Source organism: Lacerta agilis, chromosome 13 (genome assembly GCF_009819535.1).
Source record: "Lacerta agilis isolate rLacAgi1 chromosome 13, rLacAgi1.pri, whole genome shotgun sequence".
Lineage (NCBI taxonomy): Eukaryota > Metazoa > Chordata > Lepidosauria > Squamata > Lacertidae > Lacerta > Lacerta agilis.
Genome location: NC_046324.1, coordinates 1,691,369 through 1,712,415, shown reverse-complemented (window position 1 = coordinate 1,712,415; position 21,047 = coordinate 1,691,369). Strand labels below are relative to the sequence as shown.

Genomic DNA, 21,047 nt, shown 5'->3' with positions numbered 1-21,047 from the left:
TCACATACCTCCTCACACACAACTTCAAAGGGCACATGGCACTAAATATTCAGGTGAGCCAAGAAGCAGAGCAACAGATTCACCTGACACCTCCCACTCCTGCTAATGGAATCCCCCCCAATGGCCAGCAACTAAGACACCCGCGCCTGCCAGTACCAGGAAACTGAAGAGTATTCATGGGGCGTGGGAAAAAGACATATTGGGTGGGGAGATGGAGTGGGTTTGCATCACCACAAAAAAGTTGGACTCAAAAGGAATCAAGTGATTGGCTGTTTGCTTCCCTTGAATCAAGCCAAGTCCCCAAATTTTATGGTGCAAGTTTTCCTGGAATGGAGGAAGACAAGCTTAATGTTCCCTTCCCCCTCCCCACATTGGGTGACCGTGTGTGTGTGTGTGTGTGTGTCCTCTTGGGATGTGCGTACAAATGTGGCATGTGTATGTGTGCAAGTGATTCTGTGTGTGAGTTGGGCATGCCTGCATTTTTTTTGGGGGGGGGAGTCAGCATGCACATGAATACACGTCTGCTTGGGGGTGGAAATGCTGAGGTGGGTTTCCATAATGTCCGGCAAATGCAGCACGTCTGCATGTAGAAACCCTCTTTTTTCCATGGTCCATGAACATCCAGGCAGGATCAGTTTGGTTATCCTCCTCTCCTACTTGATAACAACACCACAGTTTGGTTTTAAGCAATTTGCAAGCCCTGAGATTCTGTATTCCTTCTTGTCTGTCACAAGCAATCCATTTTTTATAGCACAAATGCAATTCACCTGAGTTTGACTCTGAAGCACATCTGCAGCTTTCATCACCTTTTCATTGTATGCAAATTAAAATTCTTCTTCATCCAATGTGCCTGATTCAAGGTGGGGAGGGAACTCCTATCTTTGTGTCCACCTAAAAGGAGCCTTGTACATCACCGGGAAGGAGCAAAAATTGCCCAAGAGAAATGAAAATCAGATCTGATGCTTCCTCATTTATCTACATTTAAGTGTTTCTTTCCTGGCTCCCTTTAAACTTCTACATGGATAGCTCACATATGAATCTCAGGCCTTTGGATTCCAGTTCAGTATTCAAATAGACTGTCTTTACCCCTGGACAACTTCTTATCACTGAGATTGAGGGCCAAACTATATGTTACGTTAGTGTGTGTGTGTGTGTGTGTGTGTGTGTGTGTATTTGTATATGTATATGTATATCCTGCCAACCTAGCAGTTCGAAAGCATGTCAAAGTGCAAGTAGATAAATAGGTACCACTCCGGCAGGAAGGTAAACGGCATTTCCGTGTGCTGCTCTGGTTTGCCAGAAGCGGCTTAGTCATGCTGGCCACATGACCCGGAAGCTGTATACCGGCTCCCTCAGCCAGTAAAGCGAGATGAGCGCCGGAACCCCAGAGTCGTCCGCGACTGGACCTAACGGTCGGGGTCCCTTTACCTTTACTATGTATATGTATATACTGTATTAGCATGCACATAATTTTGCAGCTGAAAATTGCTCCTAATGACATATAGTTTGGCCCTTGCCTGCTCTTGTATCATTCTAGTTTGTTCTGTGGAATATACTAGACAAGATGAGGGATATCTGAGATTGGAAACCCCATCTGAAAGAAAATGAGTCAAATAGGGCCAGAAAGAGGTTTGGATCAAGACTGTTGAACTGGGTGAAAGTTTTTTTAAAAAAACAAAAAACCCGTTGCCCCTGTTTTCCCAGTGAAAATCATGCTTCCCCCAAGCTGCTCTTTGCCTTCTGTAGGGTTTTCCCACTCTCTGGGCCATTGCCTAAACTTATATCTGAATGATGTATTGCAGAGGTCTATGGTCCCTGAGTCAGTTGCTGGGGTTAAACCTAGAGCATGAAGAGCCTCCTGGATCAGGCCTGTGGCCCCACCTGTTCTCACAGTGGTCAGCCAGGGAAGCCCACAAGCAGCACTCTACCCTCCTGCAGTTTACAGCTACTGCCTCTGATAGTGGAGGTAGAAAGTAGCCATCCTGGCTAGTAGCCACTGATAGCCTTCTCCTCCATGAATCTGCCCCATCCTTATATAAAGCCATCACAGCCACCTAAGGGAGCAAGCTCCAGAGTTCAACTACATGTTGCGTGAAGAAGTCATTTCTTTTATCTGTCCTGAATCTTCCAACATTTACCTTCCTTGGATGTCCACGAGTTCAAGCATTAGGAGCAAGGAAGGAAAACTTTTCTCTATCCACTTTCTCTACCCCATACATAATATAATACACTTACATTTTATTTTATTTATTACATTTCTACACCACACTTCATCAGAGGATCACAGGTCACCTCTTACTTGCCTCTAAACTTAAAACTGAAAAGGAAGCTCCATTTTCACACCTAACTTTGGCTATGTGCATTCCAAATCAAAACAAACTTTTCTGATGAAATTGACTGCAATGATAGCCAACAGGCATAACTAAAATATTTGTGACCAAACTGAGCATTTTCCTGCTGAGTACAACGTCTAGGCATGTCACTGTAACCTAGAGGGTTGTTAATTTTTGCTAATTACGGTAACAACCACAAACTTCCAGGAAAAAGCCAGGTATCTCTTTCTTTCAATGCTTGTGAAGAGCATTGAAGCTAATGTTATTTCAGTTATAACAGTCCCTGTGTTTCATAGGAACCAAAACATAATTTTGTAAATTGTGTATCAATAAGCAATTATACAGCATTGTCCAAGTCCAAAGATGTCAGAGAACACAAAGCAACTCCACCTCAGATGGGAAGCTCTGCATGAGCAGGTGCTTCTTTGCCTTAGTGGAGCAAGAAGCAACATCTTGCATGCAGCTCTGGCATATATTACGGCAAAGGAGGAGCCAATGCTGCTTCTGGATTTCATCACTTCAGATTGCTGCAAGGAGGTACCCAAAGGAGTGAATGCTTTTACAGTATATGTAAATGTATGCATGCCAGTCATATATTTTTCTCCCACAGGCCAGCAATCAGTCATGTGGCTCCCCCTTCCTGAAGTCTAGAGTGGTACAGTCCAGAAACAGTTTCAGCTTCTCATCTGTTGTTTGCATGAACCTAGAGAGCTGTGCTCTGGAAGGCTGGGGGACTGGGATTTTTCACAGGCACATTCACCAAGGGTAATGCACAACCAGCTGCTGATTTAACCATATGGATAGATATATGCTGTGAATTAATGAAAAGGAGGTGGAAACCTTTTTCATATTGTCTGATTAAGGGGAGATTATCAGGAACATCAAGCAAAAGGAAGGTAGGACAAATCATGTACTTACATTGAACTCACAGAAATCAAGGCTATCAAGGCTTTTGCTTCTATGTATTCTCCCTTTTATTCTTCTTAGAGAAGGCTTTCCTTGGCTTATACTACAATTAGAGCCAGTGGGATTTTCAGAGGATGGCGTTACCCTGTTGGAGAGAAATGACAGCATTTTTAAAAGGAAGGAACCCTGTTCTGAACACCACACAGGCCAAAATACTTTGTCCTCATAACCTGCACTAACCAAGCCTAGGTACATTTTCTGAACTTGTACATTTGTGCTGCTGCTAAGCAGAACCTTTCCCCGTCCAATGACCCCCCTTTGTCATGGGCAGCCTTCCAGGGTCTGCAGAACAGAGGTGGCCACTGCCAGAGGCCAAAGTAGGTGTGGTCAGAAGCAAAAGCAGGCAGAGGGGTGACTTGGACTTCCATCTTTGGGCAGTGGGCTCTACTTCAGCCAGGCAAAACCAGGGCGTTCCTATACACACGAACACAGGCACCTTTCTCCATCCTTCATCCAGACAACTAGCAGATGCTATCACAGCTCAAGGACATATTTCAGCTCTGCAAAAGGAGTCAAGGAGGGTGCGGAGCAGGCCAGTGAGGGTATGGCTTGAGGGCAGTTCTGAGGTCCAGAGGGAGAGGCCTTGGGGCTGCATTCCACCTTCAGGTCAGAGGTTCCCCAATCCAGTTCCCAAGGGTATAGCCCAAACTGATACAAGCAGGATTTTGATTGACTGTCAGAAGGAACCCAGAGAGGATGAGCTATTTGACAGTGGAGCAGGATGCTTCAGAAGATGGTACACTTCTTCATCAGAGGTTTTAAGCAGAGCCTAGACTGCCACCTATGAGGGATGCTGGAGCAGCCGATTTCCTGCACTGGCAAAGGGATTTGGCCTATCACTGAAATAAAAGCATGCTCTTTCCATTGTCTCAGTTTCCGTCCCCGTCCTCTGTTTTCCCCAGGTCAAATCATGGAGTATAAGTGTCCTGTCCTCTTATACTTTATAAAGTACTCTGCACATTGATGGCACTATATAACAAAGGACAAGTTACCACAGGAATGAATAAATAAGCAAGGAAGGAAGTGCACCATTTTGAGCACCTAGGCCTCGGAAGACAGGCAGGGCTCCAGAAGGCAGGACCAAGACTAATGCAATGAAGCAGATGTTGGCTAAACATTAGAAGGAACTTCCACAGTGCCTGGGGAAGTGGAGGGCTTTCCTTCGCTGGAGGTAGTCTAAGTAGAGGCTGGGGAACCATCGATCACAAATGTTGTCATTTCCAGATACCTGCACAGAGCAGGAGGCTGGACAATATGACCTCCAAGGTTCCTTCCAACTCTGCCAATTCTGTGATTCTGTAATGGCAGGTTGATATGAGAGCAAGCATTCATTCAGGGACCAGGGACCTCTGTTTGACTGTAGGGCTTCAAAGGCAAGCACTGTCACTTAAGAATGCCCATTTTATCAGCATGCAAAAGACTCTAAAGTACAGACCACTCTTTTATGTGCAAAGCAAACCTGCGGATCCTCTCAGCCTCAAGAACCAGAACCCGTTGGTAACAAGACAAGGGCTTTAATCTATTTTTAAATAGCAACATGGATAAGGTTTACCTATGTTTCAGCATCAGTAACAGCCACAGGAATAATGCTTAACCTTTCTATAGCATGCTGCAAGTACTTCATGTGCATTATCGTACAACAACCCTGTAAGGCTGGCTTAGCTGGACTATCCCTGCCATAATTATGCTGCAACTCAACCACAGAGTTTATGCTTTCATGCAGAAGGTCCCAGATTCAATCCCCAAACTCTCCAGCTAAAACAATCAGAGGGAGACTCCACCATGGGAGCAGAGCAGGGGCAGGAGAGTGCTAGAGTCCTGTGTAGTCAAGTTGCGTGGGATCAGTTCCAATCTGTTACCTCTGAGGATGTGGACAGGCTGCTTGGAAGAGTGAAACCGACCATGTGTCTCCTTGATCCTTGCCTATCCTGGCTCATAAAAGTGAGCTGGGAAGGGCTGGGCAACGGGCTCTGCAGGGTGGTGAGGGAGCCTTTCCAGACCCACTGAAAGAGGCGGTTATTAAACAGATTCTTAAAAAAAAAACCATATTTGGACGCGGCCAATATAGCCAACTATCACCCAGTCTCAAATTCAGTGGGTGGTTGCTGAACAACAGGCACGCTTGGAGGATGCGGACCATTTGGATCCCTTCCAATTGGGATTCAGGCCTCATCATGGGACTGAAATTGCCTTGATCTCCAGCGAGCTAGGGACAAGGGTGAAAGTTATTTCCTAGTTCTGCTGGATCTCCCAGCAGCCTTAGATACCATCAACCATGACATCCTTCTGGACCGTCTAGAGGGGCTGGGAGCTGGGGGCACTGTTATACAGTGGTTGTGCTCCTTCCCCCTGGGCCGTGTCCAGAAAGTGGTGGTGGGGGATGAGTGTTCAGACCCCTGGGGCCTCACTTGTGGGATCCCTCAGGGTTCTGTCCTCTCCCCCATGCTTTTTAACATCTATATGCAGCCACTGGGAGAGATCATCAAGGGGTTTAGGCTGGGTGTCCATCAGTATGCGGATGATACCCAGCTCTACCTCTCTTTTAAATCAGACCAGTGAAGGTGGAGAAGGTCCTTTGTGAGTGTCTGGAGGCAGGTGTCTGGATCGCGGCTAACAGATTGAGGTTGAATCCTGACAAGACAGAAGTACTGTTTTTTGAGGGACAGGGGGTGGGCAGGGATGAGGGACTCCCTGGTCCTGAATGGGGTAACTGTGCCCCTGAAGGACCAGGTGCGCAGCCTGGGAATCATTTTGGACTCACAGCTGTCTGTGGAGGTGCAGTTCAATTCTGTGTCCAGGGCAGCTGTCTCCCAGCTCCATCTGGTATGCAGGCTGAGACCCTCCATGCCCGCGGACTGTCTCGCCAGAGTGGTGCATGCTCTGGTTATATCCTGCTTGGACTACTGCAATGTGCTCTACATGGGGCTACCTTTGAAGGTGACCCGGAAACTACAACTAATCCAGAATGTGGCAGCTGGACTGGTGATTGGGAGCAGCTGCTGAGACACATAACACCGGTACTGAAAGACCTACATTGGTTCCCAGCACATTTCCGAGCACAATTCAAAGTGTTGTTGCTGACCTTTAAAGCCCTAAACGGCCTCAGCCCAGTATAACTGAAGGAGCATCTCCACCCCGATCGTCCAGCCCAGACACTGAGGTCCAGCGCCAAGGGCCTTCTGTCGGTTCCCTCCCTGCGAGAAATGAGGTTATAGGGAACCACACAGAGGGCCTACTCAGTAATGGCGCCCACCCTGTGGAACACCCTCCCATCAGATACCAAGGAAATGAACAACTATTTGACTTTTAGAAGACATCTGAAGGCAGCCCTGTTTAGGGAAGTTTTTAATTTTTGATGTTTTATCGTACAGTGGTACCTCTGGTTATGTACTTAATTCGTTCCGGAGGTCCGTTCTTAACGTGAAACTGTTCTTAACCTGAAGCACCACTTTAGCTGATGGGACCTCCTGCTGCCGCTGTGCCGCCAGAGCACAATTTCTGTTCTTATCCTGAAGCAAAGTTCTTAACCTGAAGCATTATTTCTGGGTTAGTGGAGTCTGTAACCTGAAGCGTATGTAACCCGAGGTACCACTGTATTTGAAATATTCTGTTGGGAGCTGCCCAGATTGGCTGGGGAGGCCCAGCCAGATGGGCGGCATATAAATAGTAAAATTATTATTATTATTATTATTATTATTATTATTATTATTACTACTACTACTACTACTACTACAGCTGGTAAGGCCAAAGACCTTTCTGTGACTGATTCCACAGAGACCGACTGCCAGAGACAGCAGACAAGAGGTTAGATGGGATGACTTAATATAAAGCAATTTCTTAAGTTTCAATGAAGGCTTTTGACTCTCAAAGGGAATTGGAAAAATTCATGGAGGACAGGGTTATGGATGGCTAGTAGCTATGATGGCTGCATGTAACTTCTAAATACCAATTGTGGGGAATCAGTAGTGGGGAGATTGCTCAGGTCCAGTTTGTAGGCTTCCTGCATGTATCTAGATAGCTACTGTGAGAACAGGATGCTGGCCTAGACAAGCCTTTGGTCTGATCCAGCATGGCTCTTCTTGCGTCCTGATTTTTGCCTGGGTGGCTTCACCAAACCTACATGAGGTTCCATTCAACACTGAAGCATTTTGCACAGGCATTCATCACCAAACATTTATTGTCGAAGCCAAGATTTACTGCCTCTTTGAGCCAAATAATTTTAATGGCATCTTGAGAGGAATTAATTCAGTGTTTTATTTTTTGTTTTTTTAGAAAAACCTTAACCTCTTCTTGCCTTCATTGGAGGAAATTTATAAATGAGCAAATTATTCCATTTTTAGATTTATGTTAACCTTCTGATTGCAGTGAGATTGCTGCAGCAAGATAGCAAAAGTCACATTAATTATTATGTTGTGTAGGCAAAAACAAATAAACAAAACTGTATTTTTAATCAGTTTTTTAGACCTGATTTCTAAGCACTTGTTTCATACACAAGTTGAGCGGGAGGAGGGGACAGAGCTGCATTCATGTACTTATTTTGCTATATTTATATTCTGCCTTCCTTCCATTATAGAACTCAAGGTGGCCCACTCGGGGGTTCCCTGCCAGGCACCCATCCAGACTCAGACCAGACCCAGACCTGCACAGCTTTAGCAAGGTGGTGGCCTCATCCTATGTACCCTGGAATCTCTTTCCAGTTCCACATGGTCAGAAACCTCACAAGAACTCAAAGTTCCCTCTTCATGTATAAACAGCAAATTGGTGCAACCTCATGGCCAGGCTGCCTACAAACCTTTGGCAAGAGAAAAGGAAATGACTGAGATGCCTGCTGACCTCTTTTACACTTGCCTCTACTCTAACTATTCTTAGCCACTGCTGGAGACACTCTACGTGTCTTCTACTGGTATGACCTGCATATGAAAGTTACCTTCTTAATGCCATCATGAGCATTACAAGACCATATTAATGGGGAAAGGGGGGGGGAGTCAAAGGGGAAGCTATTCTCCAAGTGCCCAAAATGTTTTATTGTTGCTCTACTGAAAACAAGAAATGCCTTCCTAAGGGGTAATCCTCAAATCAGCACCCTGCAACAATGTACTGCTGTAACTCCCTCCTTTGCCAAATGCATATTAATAGGCATTCAATGTTCTGCTGCTGCCAAGCAACATTTTGCTGAGCACTGATGTTAAGGGAGAGTTGGGTAAAAACCCTTGAAACAAACAAGCAAGCAAACCTTCTGACCCTACATTTAGTTCAAGAGCTAAAAGATGACTCACAAGCCTTTTGTGCTCTACTAGGACATCTAAGGCCAACAAGAGGTCATGTCAGTTCATTCCATGGTCAGCCAGAGTCACCTAGACGTCTCCAGATGCCATCTTGCACAAGAACTAGATCATAAGAACACAAAGCGAGTTCCATTAGATCTGGTACCTTTTCTCACAGTGGCCACCAAATGCCTTGGGGAAGACCACAAGCAGGACACAAGGGTACCAGTAGTTCTCTCTCACTGCCCTCTAGCAACTGGTAGTCAGATACACTTTGCCTCTAGATGCTGGAAGAATGTGTCTCACCTGTTAAAAACATTTAAGCCTAGCGGCTTTAGTAGATATATGTTAGATAAAATTGTTGGTAAGATATTTTTGTGTGAAAAATTTAATTGTTAGGAATTGTGTTAAGATTTGGTGTTAAAGTTAAGATATGATTAAGCAAAGTAAAGTGTATTAAAAATTGAGTTAATGTGAATAGAACAAGATACAAAGCTACCTTGAAGATATATATGATTTTGAAGACAGTGGAGGGAATGGGGGAAGTCCCTCAAAATAGAGAAGATAGTAACAAGAAAAGTAAGAGGATAAATGTTAGTTTAAAGGTTTATATATGTTTCTTTTTATTGTGATTGTTTGATTATGTTTTTGTGTTGTGTTTATGTATTGTATTTTGTATTTTTATATTGTGAATGTTGTTGTTTATGTTATGTTCTCCCTTTGTCTTAATAGAAAACAATAAAATCTTATAAAAAAAAAAAAAACATTTAAGCCAGCAGTCTTCCCCACACCTTGCGACTATGAATTTCATAGGTTAATTGTATACTAGTGCCGGATGCTATACTTTACTAGCCAACTTAGGACCATAAGAAGAGCCAGCTGGATCAGCATCAGTGGCCAACAAGATGTCTGTGGCATCTAAAATCAGGACCTCTCCTTTGGCTTCCAGCAACTGGTATTCAGAAGCATTACTGCCTCTGACCGTGGAAGCAAAGCCGAGCCATCATGGCTAGTTGCCATTCATAGCCTTATCCTCCAACTCATGGTTTTAGAAAAGCCATGAAAAAACTCTTCTTTGTTGACATCTCCTGCCCCTGTGACAATTATAAGCTATTGTACACAATGTAAAGCTGCTACCCTCCTTATTTAAGTGAAACACTCATTACTTTCCCAAGCCTTCTTACAAATCAACTATTGACAAACCGGTTAAACTAACAGCAAAATGATAATGTAAGATACAACATTAATTAGACAAATCAGATGTTCAAAAGCAAACAAACAATCGTTGACATAGACTATTTTCAATGAGCATATCAAAAATACCTGTTTTCAGAACAGGCAATTAACAGATCCTGCAATGAGGAGGAAATGAGAGCAATCACATCTCACAATAACTTTGCTCATAAAGGTATGGAAAAGAAGAAACTGTTTTCTATTGGATTCACACTATACGAAGCAAAGTTGTTAATATGCACTTTTAAATTGCACTGTACAATTAAGCTGCTTCTGCTGTTTGGGAAGTTGCTTCTCTCTGGAGATCTGATCCAGGACAGTGGATTTGGCTACAGGAGCAGAATTGAAATTTCAAATACCTGGAAAGCTGCCGAACATCTTGCTCCCAGAGTTTCAGCTCATGTGGCCTCTCCCTCTGTCAACTGTGCCATCACAGGTCTCCTCAGGATCCACCTTGCCCAAAGGGGAGGACAAATTAACTTTCAAAAAGCTTTCCCCCTTGTAGTTTTGCCTTTGTTGCTTTATCACAGAGTTTTAATTGATGCTTATGGTTTTATGCAAACCACTTTGTGAGGCTCCCATCTAACATAAGGAAGGAAGTGGTGCCTCCACCTCTGCTCTACTTGCCTATTTGAAAATAGACACAAATATTACAAAAAACCAATAATCCTTCAGTGACCTCCTTCCAATGGAAACCAAACTAAGGTACAGTATGTCCAACCCACTGATAAATTCTCACTGCCTAGAGAAGTAGGGAGAGCACAACAGTATGTTTTAGATGGAAGCATTAATGTGAAATAGTTATTACTGTAATCTAATGTGGGGACGCGGGTAGCACTAAACCACTGAGCCTCTTGGGCTTGCTGAAGGTCAGCGGTTTGAATCCCCGCGATGGGGTGAGTTCCCGTTGTTCAGTCCCAGCTCCTGCCAACCTAGCAGTTCGAAAGCACACCAGTGCAAGTAGATAAATAGGTACCACTCCGGTGGGAAGGTAAACGGTGTGTCCGTGTGCTGCTCTGGCTTCGCCAGAAGCGACTTAGTCATGCTGGCCACATGACCCAGAAGCTGTACGCTGGCTCCCTCGGCCAGTAAAGCAAGATGAGCGCCACAATCCCAGAGTTGTCTGTGACTGGACCTAACGGACAGGGGTCCTTTACCTTTACCTTTTTATTGTGGGGCAAAGTTTTCTGTTTCCTCTGCCCCAAAATGCCCTTTCTGTTCCCTTCCCCATATATATTGGGTGCCAAAACTGGATTCCAGCCAATTCTGTGCCTTTTCTGCATTTCTACAGAAGTTGTCAGGGCATCTGCACGACATGCATAACACTGTTCAACAATATTCATCACACCTTCATCTTATGCAATATCAGGCATACAACCTCAGTAAGATTTATAGCAAGGACATTAATTCCATTCTGGTCCAACAAGCAGCAACCATATATTTTGAATATACACAGCCAAGAGTTAACATGGTGGGTTTGGTGCTTGCAGCATGATTACTTCTATCATTTCCCAGACACAGCTACTGAGAGTTTGTTACTCAGCTCTGAGCTAGGGTCTTTCTCTTTATTTCATCTCCCTGGTTGTATCCCCACTCCCCCCCCCCCATCCAGCATGCTCTCCCAAATAACGTCACATCAAATGCCAGGTCTTTTTAATGCTAAAGCAAAAGTGATGAGGTCAGTAGGACTCAGCTGAACATCTCACCAACACGCACAAGGAGGAGAAGGAGCTGATCCCTTTCCAGCTGATTGACCAAAGAACAGTTTCCATATTTATATTCATTCATTTTAATTACTATGAAGAGAACATTGTGATATTCATTAAAATAATTACTAACAACACAGGTTAGAGAGAAGTGGTGGGTCTGCAAACATTTCCAGTGTAAACTATGATGATATACTGACACAGGGGTCAATAGCAACATAATCTTTCCGCAAATACAACAGGTACTGAAATCTATCAGGGCACAAGCTTTTGAGGACTGGAGTCATTGGGTACATAAAGTTTTATCCTTATTTTTCAGGGGTGCTCTCTTTCAGTGGCTGCTTTTTCACTATGCCAGAGTTGGGCCCTCCAGATCCTGCTGCACTTCAGTTCACATCAGCAATACACATGCATCCATCAGGGAGGGACAGAGCTAAATCAGAGAAGAACCAGGTGCCTGGTATGGGACTTTGTCTGGTCTGCTTGTCAGCAAACATCTCCTTTTCAACTTCTCATATTCCCAAAGTGGACACTAGCACTATTCATTCATGGATTTTTGCCAAAAGAGGTTTACAATCCTCTTGGCATAAGTGTGAAAGACCTAAAGAGAGAGCGAGCATTTAGATTCTATGCATGAATCTTCTCTTAGCTAACAGCAATTTTAACATATTCAATAGGAGTTAAGCTCCACAAAATCAAAGGGATAATCATGCACTTTCCAAACTGTTCAGTAACAGAAGTAACGATCTGTCCTGTCCTGCTGTTTCTACATGTCAGGGGTGGGGAGCCTGTGTCTCTACAGATGTTACTGGACTCTCCCATCATCTCCAACCAATATGGCCAATGGTCAAGCAGGGTGAGAGTCCAGCAACACCTGGAGGACACTCCAGGTCCCACACTCCTCTCTTATCTGCTTCTCCATTTTCTTTTTAAAAACCTTTAAAACAAAGCAATCAAAATTAGAATCCGGGCCTGCAGAACTTGAGTTCTGTGCACACCCTAACCCTTTCTGCTGCCCCTCACCCTTTAAAGCTCTTCCTCAGCATGAAGCACTGTCTTTCTGACCTCATTTCCCAAGAGTTCCTGCCCGCAGCCTATACTAGGAAGCTGCCTTATGCCATGTCAGACTCCGCTAATGAAGCTGTCGCATAGCAAATCAGACCAAGAATATACCTAGCCCAATTTTGTCTGTTCTGATCAGTTGTAGCTCTCCAGGTCTCAGAAGACAAAGAAGGGCACTTCCAGTCCATCTGCTGCTGGAACCTTCTCACTGAAGATGCCATTTTCATTTTGTGACATGTCTTTTTAGAATGTAAGTCTGAATGTAAGTCTATAAAACAGTAAAAACTATAACATTTATTAAAAACAACAACAGCAATGCACAATTAAACACCAAGTAAGTAATGGAAAGGCCGAGACTGTAAAACCTAAGTTATTTAAAAAGCATGGATAAATAGAAATGTCTTCACCAAGCACTGAAAACACAGTGCCAGGAAAACCTGCCTGGGAAGGCTATTCCATAATCAGGGAGCCACTATCCAAAAGGCCTTGTCCCTAGCAGTGACCCACCTCACTTCATCTGGCAGTGTGAGCAGGAGAGACCTCAGTGGCTGTTAGCCATGCTAGCTAGACGCTCTGTCTTCAGAGGCAGAGGATGCAAGCTGCTTGCCAGGGTGCCTGCAAGCAGGGCCTGAAGGTTACTTCTGCTGTTTGACCCCAGTAGATGGTATTCAGAAGTACTCGTGTGTATGATGTGTGCTTTGTAACCTGGAATGTAACCTGCTGCACACAAAAAGTCACATTCTTTGCTCCACCTACTTTTGCCACTGACTTTGTCCACGCTGACATGCAGCACCGGGAATGTTGCCCATGACAGAATGTGGCCCTGGGCTGAAGGAAGTTCCCCTCCCTGAGCTAATCCTTCCTTCCCTGCCTCAGAAGCAAGATAGCCACCTATATGGGATCTTGTAGAAATTGATTTCCTGCATTGACAAGTGGTTGAGTTGAATGACCTTTGAGGTCCCCTTCCAACTCTGTTATTCTACAACTCTACTTTTAACTGGGTGAGATGTAAGATGTGCAGACCTGGTTTATATTATATTATATGCCACATCAGAACACATTTCAAACATGTGGAATATGTTTCCATATATGTAGTCCATGTGCTGGTAACCTTGAGGCTGGGTTACTGCAGTGCACTCTCTGTGGGGCTGCCCTTGGGCCTAGTTTGGAAGCTCCAGCTGGTGCAGAAGGAGGTAGCCAGACTGCTGAAGGAGGCATCCGGCCAACTATGTGCGACTCCTTATCTGCTGCTGCCGAGCCAGGTTCAATGTTCTTGTTTGTTACAAAGCCCTGAACCACTCAGATCCTGGGGACCTCAGGGATCGCCTGAACCCTTCTATCTCAGCTCAGTCACTGAGATCATCTGCAGGAGTGTTGCTGGTCATTCCCCGAGTTGGTGAGGCTCATTTGCCTACAACAAGAACCCAAGCCTTCAGTGTCATCAGCCCAGTCTTGTGGAACACCCTACCATTAGAGACGGAGCAAGTGTCTTTAAACTTTTAAGCCCACTGCGGGTTTTTCCATTCTTTCCGGTTTCTACGGGCAATTAAGAAAACATATTTCCATAACAGTTACCTCATTTCTGATTTTAACATTTTTGATATGGTTATTTTGTATGATTTTGCATACAATTTTTGTAAACCGCTCTGGTACCTTTTTATGAATAGTGGTGTAAAAGAAAGGAAGAAGCAGAGGTAGATGGTGGCTGACAAAGAGAAGGGGAAACAGAATGAAGAAGGGCATGCGAGGGGGAGGAAGGTGCCCTACTCAATTGTGGCTTCAGTCCCAAACACTTTGTGCTCAAGCCCTGCCCACCTGCAGCATATGGACCCCAGGAAATTAATCTGAGAGAATGTGGCCCTTTACAGAAACAAGATTGCCACCCCTGCCAAAAACAGTTGTACATTCTCCCTTGACACATATTATGAACTGCTCCACACAAAAAATTGAGAAACCACAAGCATATGTTGCTACATGGAACAACTTATCCTCCATAGAAATAACATATGAGAATCATGAATGCCAAGAATTAATAGTTGGTAGTCAGTCAACTTGTTAAATATCAGAATTGCATCCACAAACAGCACTCCAGGACAAATTAATTCCCATTTTCTCTCACACAGGAGAGTTCTTTAGCCTACACATTGGCAGAAGTTATTCTGTATCACTTTGTTTACACATACTTTTATCTATTTACAGGATTGCTTGCTTATTTATTTATTTATTTATTTTAAAAAGAAACCTTCCCTCTTCAGCAGAAAGCACTCAAAGCAGCTTCCTATTCATGTATATTCCTATATACAGAAAAAGGCAAGGCTGTCGTCATGCACCCCCAATGGGAGGATTTGTGAGGCCTCATCAGAAGTCAGGGCGGGGAACAAACCAGAAGGCAGATTGCACAACAGCAGCAGCCATGGCATAGGCACTCGGGGGAGGAAAGACACTGAGGACAAAAGTCCTGAGAGAGGTCTGAATGGATTGGGAAAGGAAGGCTGTTGTCTTTTTTAAAAGGTGTTTTAACCAGGAAGGAGAAATGGCAGAGATGGGGACAAAACAGAAACTAACACCAAAAGCTAACACAACAGAACCCTTCCCAATTCTTTTTGCTATATTGAAACCTTGTTTTAAACCACCTCTTTTTCTCAGTGTCTCCCATCTTAGCTTGCTCTTGTCAAACCTCTGCTATTGTTTAAAACCACCGGTTCCCTCATTGGCACTCCTTTCTTGCTATCCTGAAACTTCTCCCTCATCCATTTCTCAGCTGCCTCATATGAGAGAGAAGAAAGATGTAGAGCCCCCAAATATTCCATAGACTTTCACATGATGTCTTGCATTTGGGGTAATATGTCTTGTCCTTAACATGTAGTTTCAGATTCAATGTAGTAATTTAGAATGGGTATTTCATTAACAAGAGAACACACACACACACACCCCACACACAATTCATCAACTGGACTTAACCATCTCTGACTGAACAAGCTAAGCCAGTGTGGTGTAGTGGTTAAGAGCGGTAGTCTCATAATCTGGGGAACCGAGTTCGCGTCTGCACTCCTCCACATGCAGCTGCTGGGTGACCTTGGGCTAGTCACACTTCTCTGAAGTCTCTCAGCCCCACTCACCTCACAGAGGAAGGGAAAGGAGAATGTTAGCCGCTTTGAGACTCCTTCGGGTAGTGATAAAGCGGGATATCAAATCCAAACTCTTCTTCTTCTCTTCTAAAATAGCACAGGGAGGCAAGTCCCCAAAACTTGGGACTGGTGACTGAAGACCCAGTATCTCAGGACAGCGAGTTCCACACCCTGGGCATTGCTATGAAGAAGGTCTTGTTCCTTGTTTCCACCAGCAACACCTCATCTAGTAGAGGGACATCTAGCAGAGCCTCTCCAGCTGGCTGCACGGGAAAGGCAAGTCAGTGGGCTGTATCCCATGCTATTCCTACTCAGAGTACAGCCATTAGAATAATAGAACTGTAGAGCTGGAAGGGACCCCAAGGTCCAACCCCCTGCAATGCAGGAATCTCAGCTAAAGCATCCATGACAGGTGGCCATCTGACCTCTGCTTAAAAACCACCAAGGAAGGAAAGATCTATTAATAGATCTGACTAATTTAGGTTCTGTAATTTTCATGGGTCTACTCTGAGTAGAACTTAGTTGGCAACATCCCTACATAAACCCTACATGCATAGGGTTTTTAACCCACTAAGCTTCTAAACCAACTTCCCCCAATCTGGTGCCTTCCAGATGTTTTGGGCTTCAGCTCCCATCATGCCTGACTATGGGCCAACGGCAGTCCAACATTTGGGGAGCACCAGGTTGGGAAAGGCTGCTCTATCATTTAAAGCAATTCATGTAACAAACCCTTAGGAACCCAGAGCCTTACACCAAGTCAGACCATTGGCCCACGTTGCTCAGGGTGGCCTACACTGACAGGCAACAACTCTGGGATTTCTTCCAGCCTTACCTGGGCAGGCCTGACCATTGAGCTACAGTTCTTCCCTGTGGTGCTGTTCAATATTTAAACACCTAAGCTAATGTTATTGGAATTTGTACCAGCGTGTATGGCAACTTCTATGGGGCTGGAAACTGTTAAAGTCAGTGTGGGGCAACCCTTTCCTTTCGAATTTACACTGGTTGGCAGGTCGGTGCTGCATGACAACTAACGTGGCTGGAAGATCTTATCATGTTAGAATTTAGTCACTTAGTGCCTCTCTGCTAAACTGGTGCCAAGCAGGAGAGTGATTTGGGTGATCTGGATGACTGTCCCCAAGTATCGATCTTGAGACCACCCCATTCATTTTCTTAATGACTCTAAATGGCTCTTGTACAGCCCACTGTTTTGACACTTGCAGCCCTAGAAATTGAATTAGCTCCTAGAAATTAAATTCTCCAACACTGTGTGATGATGAAACACGAGAAACAAACAAAAACAAGCCATATAGTAATGAAGCTGTGCTTTTAATGCTCCATAGGACAAGACCTTTTATTGTGGAAGAAATTAGAGTGGCAGATGTTCCATGAAGGAAGCAAACAGTCCCTACTACCTTTGCATTTTTTCATTCAGTGGGATTCAGGTGGATTATCTCCCCCAGCAAAAGATAAAGAGTATTTTAAACCATTTTTTAATAAACGATCTATTTTGCTTGCAGTAACTGTATGTAACATATATCACAGACGTTACAGACCTGAGAGCAAACCAGAATATGTAACACCTGATTTTCATTCTTTTTTTCACAAAGCATGATACTTGAATTCATAAAAGCTGAAATATCTAATTAAAAATCAGATTGACTCATTTCACATGCAGTGCATTTTTTGTTTGTTTGTTTGTTTAAAAGGGTTGTGACCTGCACTTCCAATGTAACATCGTCAAATGTATACTTTTCTTGTTACTAAGTAGGCAGAAAACATTTCTTAGGTCAGTTTTTGTTCATTTATTATTTTGTAATTTTCTCAACAGCACCTTCATCCAAACTATGGTCTCCAGGTGTACATGAAAACCACACATCATTCTAATACTAATTAAAAAATTAAATAATAATAATAATAACATAATAAAATTTATTTAATCAAAGACCAGAATTTTTATGCTGATGAATTCTTACCTTTGGCAAAAACACAGCTAATCTGTTTTAAAAGAACATCTGCTTACTTTTGGTCTTTATGTTGTGCTGTCATTCAGCTTAAGGGTGCTCTTATAAAACATAGTCAAAGCAAAATAAAAAAATTCCTTCCAGTAGCACCTTAGAGACCAACTAAGTTTGTTCTTGGAATGAGCTTTCGTGTGCATGCACACTTCTGGAAGGAATTTTTTATTTTTTATTTTGTTTTGACTATGGCAGACCAACACGGCTACCTACCTGTAACTGGGACTTATAAAACATAGTCATGTCAAAGGATGTTAAAGCCACAAGGCAAACATAATGACAGAAAGAACTTAAGCATGTCCTGCAGCCTAGCAACAAATTTGTCTGTAAGTGTCCATTAGACTTCACACTCACAGCGCAACCTTGTTTTGATCCTTCATAACAATCATTGAGAAACTTACGTACAATACACTCATGCCTGATAGCTGGGAGCTATAAATGATTTTTTCCCAACTTCTACAGCAAGGTTGTACAATGATCTGAGAGTACTTAAAAGAGAGCACACAAAACAGTATAAAAATAGAACCTATTTAATGCTCAGTTTTGTTCCTGACAAATAATGTTTTATCATTAGCATCTGTACACACCTCAGTGACTCACATGCACTATCAGCAAAATGAAGAGAGATGATTCTGCTGAGAGTGAGCTAAATTATCATTTTATGTATCCCAGACAAATGAGAACATGACCACAGGAATCCCTGCAAACAACAGATTTTTAAATAAAAGTTTCAGCTCTTCTTTACTGCAACATAAAAGGCTTGGCAATGGTTTTTCAAGTTAAGTTATGATAAGTTGATATGCTATATGAAGTTCTTTAGAAAAGGCATACAAGGTGTTTGCATATTCCTTAGATATTATGGTATTTATATTGGGATCCCGAAATCAGCTACATTGGTTCTAAGCTGATAAAGAACAAGCTTGTAAAAATATCTGCCAGGAGGAATAAAGGGCAAGCCATGGGAAAGAGTGAGCAAAGTGCATTTCACATATAGTCAAGGCAGTATTCCTTGCTACGAGGCTTCAGATGAGCAGAGTAGTAACCACTGTATTCTCTTTCTCTGCTAATCTATCTGAATGGAGAGAGAATCAATCATATCAAGTGCAGGAAACAGGAGCAGACTATTTGCTGGTGGTTCTAAGATGCTCCAGCTACCTTCTGTGCCATCAGCACTTTCCCCCTCTGACATTTTACACTCTCACTGCGACCGACCGAGGGTCATGATGAGAGCAAGTTACTGCTCAGGTGTGGCTTTTAAAGCTTGTGCACATGATTGGAGCTTCAAATATGTTAATGCAATTTAAACATTATGATGAATGCCTCTCTTTTGTTGGCCAGAGACAGGGAGGGCAAGAGAGAGAAAGATAGATGCATCCATTATGTATCTACATTTCATTTTGCACATCAAAAAGAAAATCACATATACAAAAGATGAAGAACTGCATATGAGAAGTAAGTGGTTTTTGGTTCTGCCATTCCCCCCCCCCTTGTAGTGCTATATTGTTAAACCAAATAGTTGAGGCAATTCTGTTATGCTCTGGTTTCCCCCCATGTCAGCGTATTTAGTTTGATTTTAGATTTTATTCTGCTTCAGGTTTTAGATTTTATTCTGCTTCAGGTTTTTCCTTCTAAAAGCTACCCATGTCCTACTGCTTGAAGTCAAACTGATCCTTCATAAGTCACCAGTTATTGCAATGCATCTTTGCACCCTACAGTACATCATTACAATATAACAATCTACCCCCTCAACATGCTGTGTGTGCGTGTGCACACAGAGGAGCTCATTGCTCTAGTAAACTGAGCAAAAGCCATTGAAGGAAGCAGAGAAAAGCACACATGCACTATAAAATTCTGAATCAAACAGTTAAGGTCAAATTCTCACAATGCATTACACACACACACACTCTCTCTCTCTCTCTCACACACACACCCCTTTCAGGAACAATCATAAACACCAATTATTTGGCAAGGATAAGACACACTTTATTCATCTAGGGTTTGTTTTTTTTAAAATCAAAATGCTGTTACCAAGCAGATCAAAGACTATGTTCCATATTCTGAAATCCATAAAGGCCCTACCTTATCACTCCCCCTCTGTATCTCTCTGGAAGAGCATCCATGATCTCAGATCAAATTTAACCAACATCCTCAGTTAAAAAAGAAATAGATTGGGAGCTTGATAGTGCAAAGCATGACACTTTTGAACTCTAAAACAGCTTCCAATTGGTTATGGCAATGAAGCCTCTCTTCCCCCACCCCCACCCCGCACACACACATTGAGTGGCGATGAAACTGACCTGCTTTTGCAAAAAGCAAAGAAAAGAAGAAGAAAAAAACTACTAAGCACAGCATCAAGGTCTGACTCTGCGGGGAAGGGGGACCATTTTGCCGCAAATAATTCATGGAAATCCCCCATGGTGCGCTGGTGTCTTTCCAGCATCCAGATGACAGATAGAGAGAGAGAGGGAGGATTTCACTGCAAAGAAACTGGGCGATTCTGCCGATTTGCCACGGTTGGTATTTTAATTAATGCAGCACTCCTGGCCCCCGCGGAGCCGAGCTGCGTGGCAGTGGAAGAGCAGGTCACCGGGAAGAGCTTCCTTCGCCCAGGGTCGCGCGTGTGTGCGTGCAATGGATCTCCGGCACCGAAGCCAAGCGGGGCGCACCAGGCAGCCGGCGGACGCCCCATCCCCGGCGCAGCGCCCGCTTCCCCAGCAGCCGAGAACCCGCAGAGCGGCGCCTGGTACTCACCAGAGCTTCCTCTTTAAGGGCATGAGGCTGCCCCGGTTGGAGGCGGTCACCCCGATGGCCATCTGCAAGACAGTCAGGTATTTCTGATACTTCATTTTGCCGTCGCCCCCCCGGTCCCTGCTGCGTCCCCGCCGCCGCCACCGACAGAGTCTCTCCAGCCGCTGCATGCAATCATCAAATTTTTATTTCCAGGCATCTGCCGTCCCTGCGTCGCGCTTCTTCCCTCCTCCGCCTCCTCCTCCTGCTCCTGCCGCGCTCCCTCGCTCGCTCGCTCGCGCTCCCGCTCGCGCTGGGCAGCCCCCACCCCACCCCACCCCACCGGCTCACGCTCGCCTCCTCCTCCTCCTGCAGCTCCCTCTCTCCTCCCCAGCTCGCGCTCGCCTCTTCCTTTCTCCTCCTCCTGCTGCCACTCTCTCTCTCTTTCTTTCTTTCTTTCTTTCTTTCTTTCCTTCTCTCTCCCTCAGCTGACAGGCGCTCCTTTTTCTCCTCCTCCTCGCCCGCTGTCGCACTCGCGCCCGTACACTCTTGTCCACCTTTGCGGTCCCTGCTCCTGTTCCGCCCCCCCCCAGGGTTCATTCACACGTGCGTA

At 44.2% G+C, this 21,047-nt stretch overlaps 1 protein-coding gene across 5 annotated transcripts in view; it reads right to left on the bottom strand.

The window, feature by feature from the left end:
• TJP1 (tight junction protein 1) overlaps nt 1–20,673 on the bottom strand; it is a 257,369-nt gene extending 236,696 nt beyond the window's left edge. For 3 of the 5 annotated variants that reach the window (XM_033166574.1, XM_033166575.1, XM_033166576.1), the window contains exons 1-2: nt 20,459–20,672; nt 3,252–3,384 (exon numbers count right to left, since the gene is read on the bottom strand). In XM_033166574.1, coding sequence (XP_033022465.1) covers nt 3,252–3,384; nt 20,459–20,625 — 300 coding nt within the window. In that variant the 5' untranslated portion in view covers nt 20,626–20,672. Of the gene's footprint in view, nt 1–3,251; nt 3,385–20,458 lie in introns of all 5 variants that reach the window. The other 2 variants (XM_033166577.1, XM_033166579.1) reach the window with 1 other exon arrangement.
• Between the last annotated feature and the right edge of the window lie 374 nt (nt 20,674–21,047).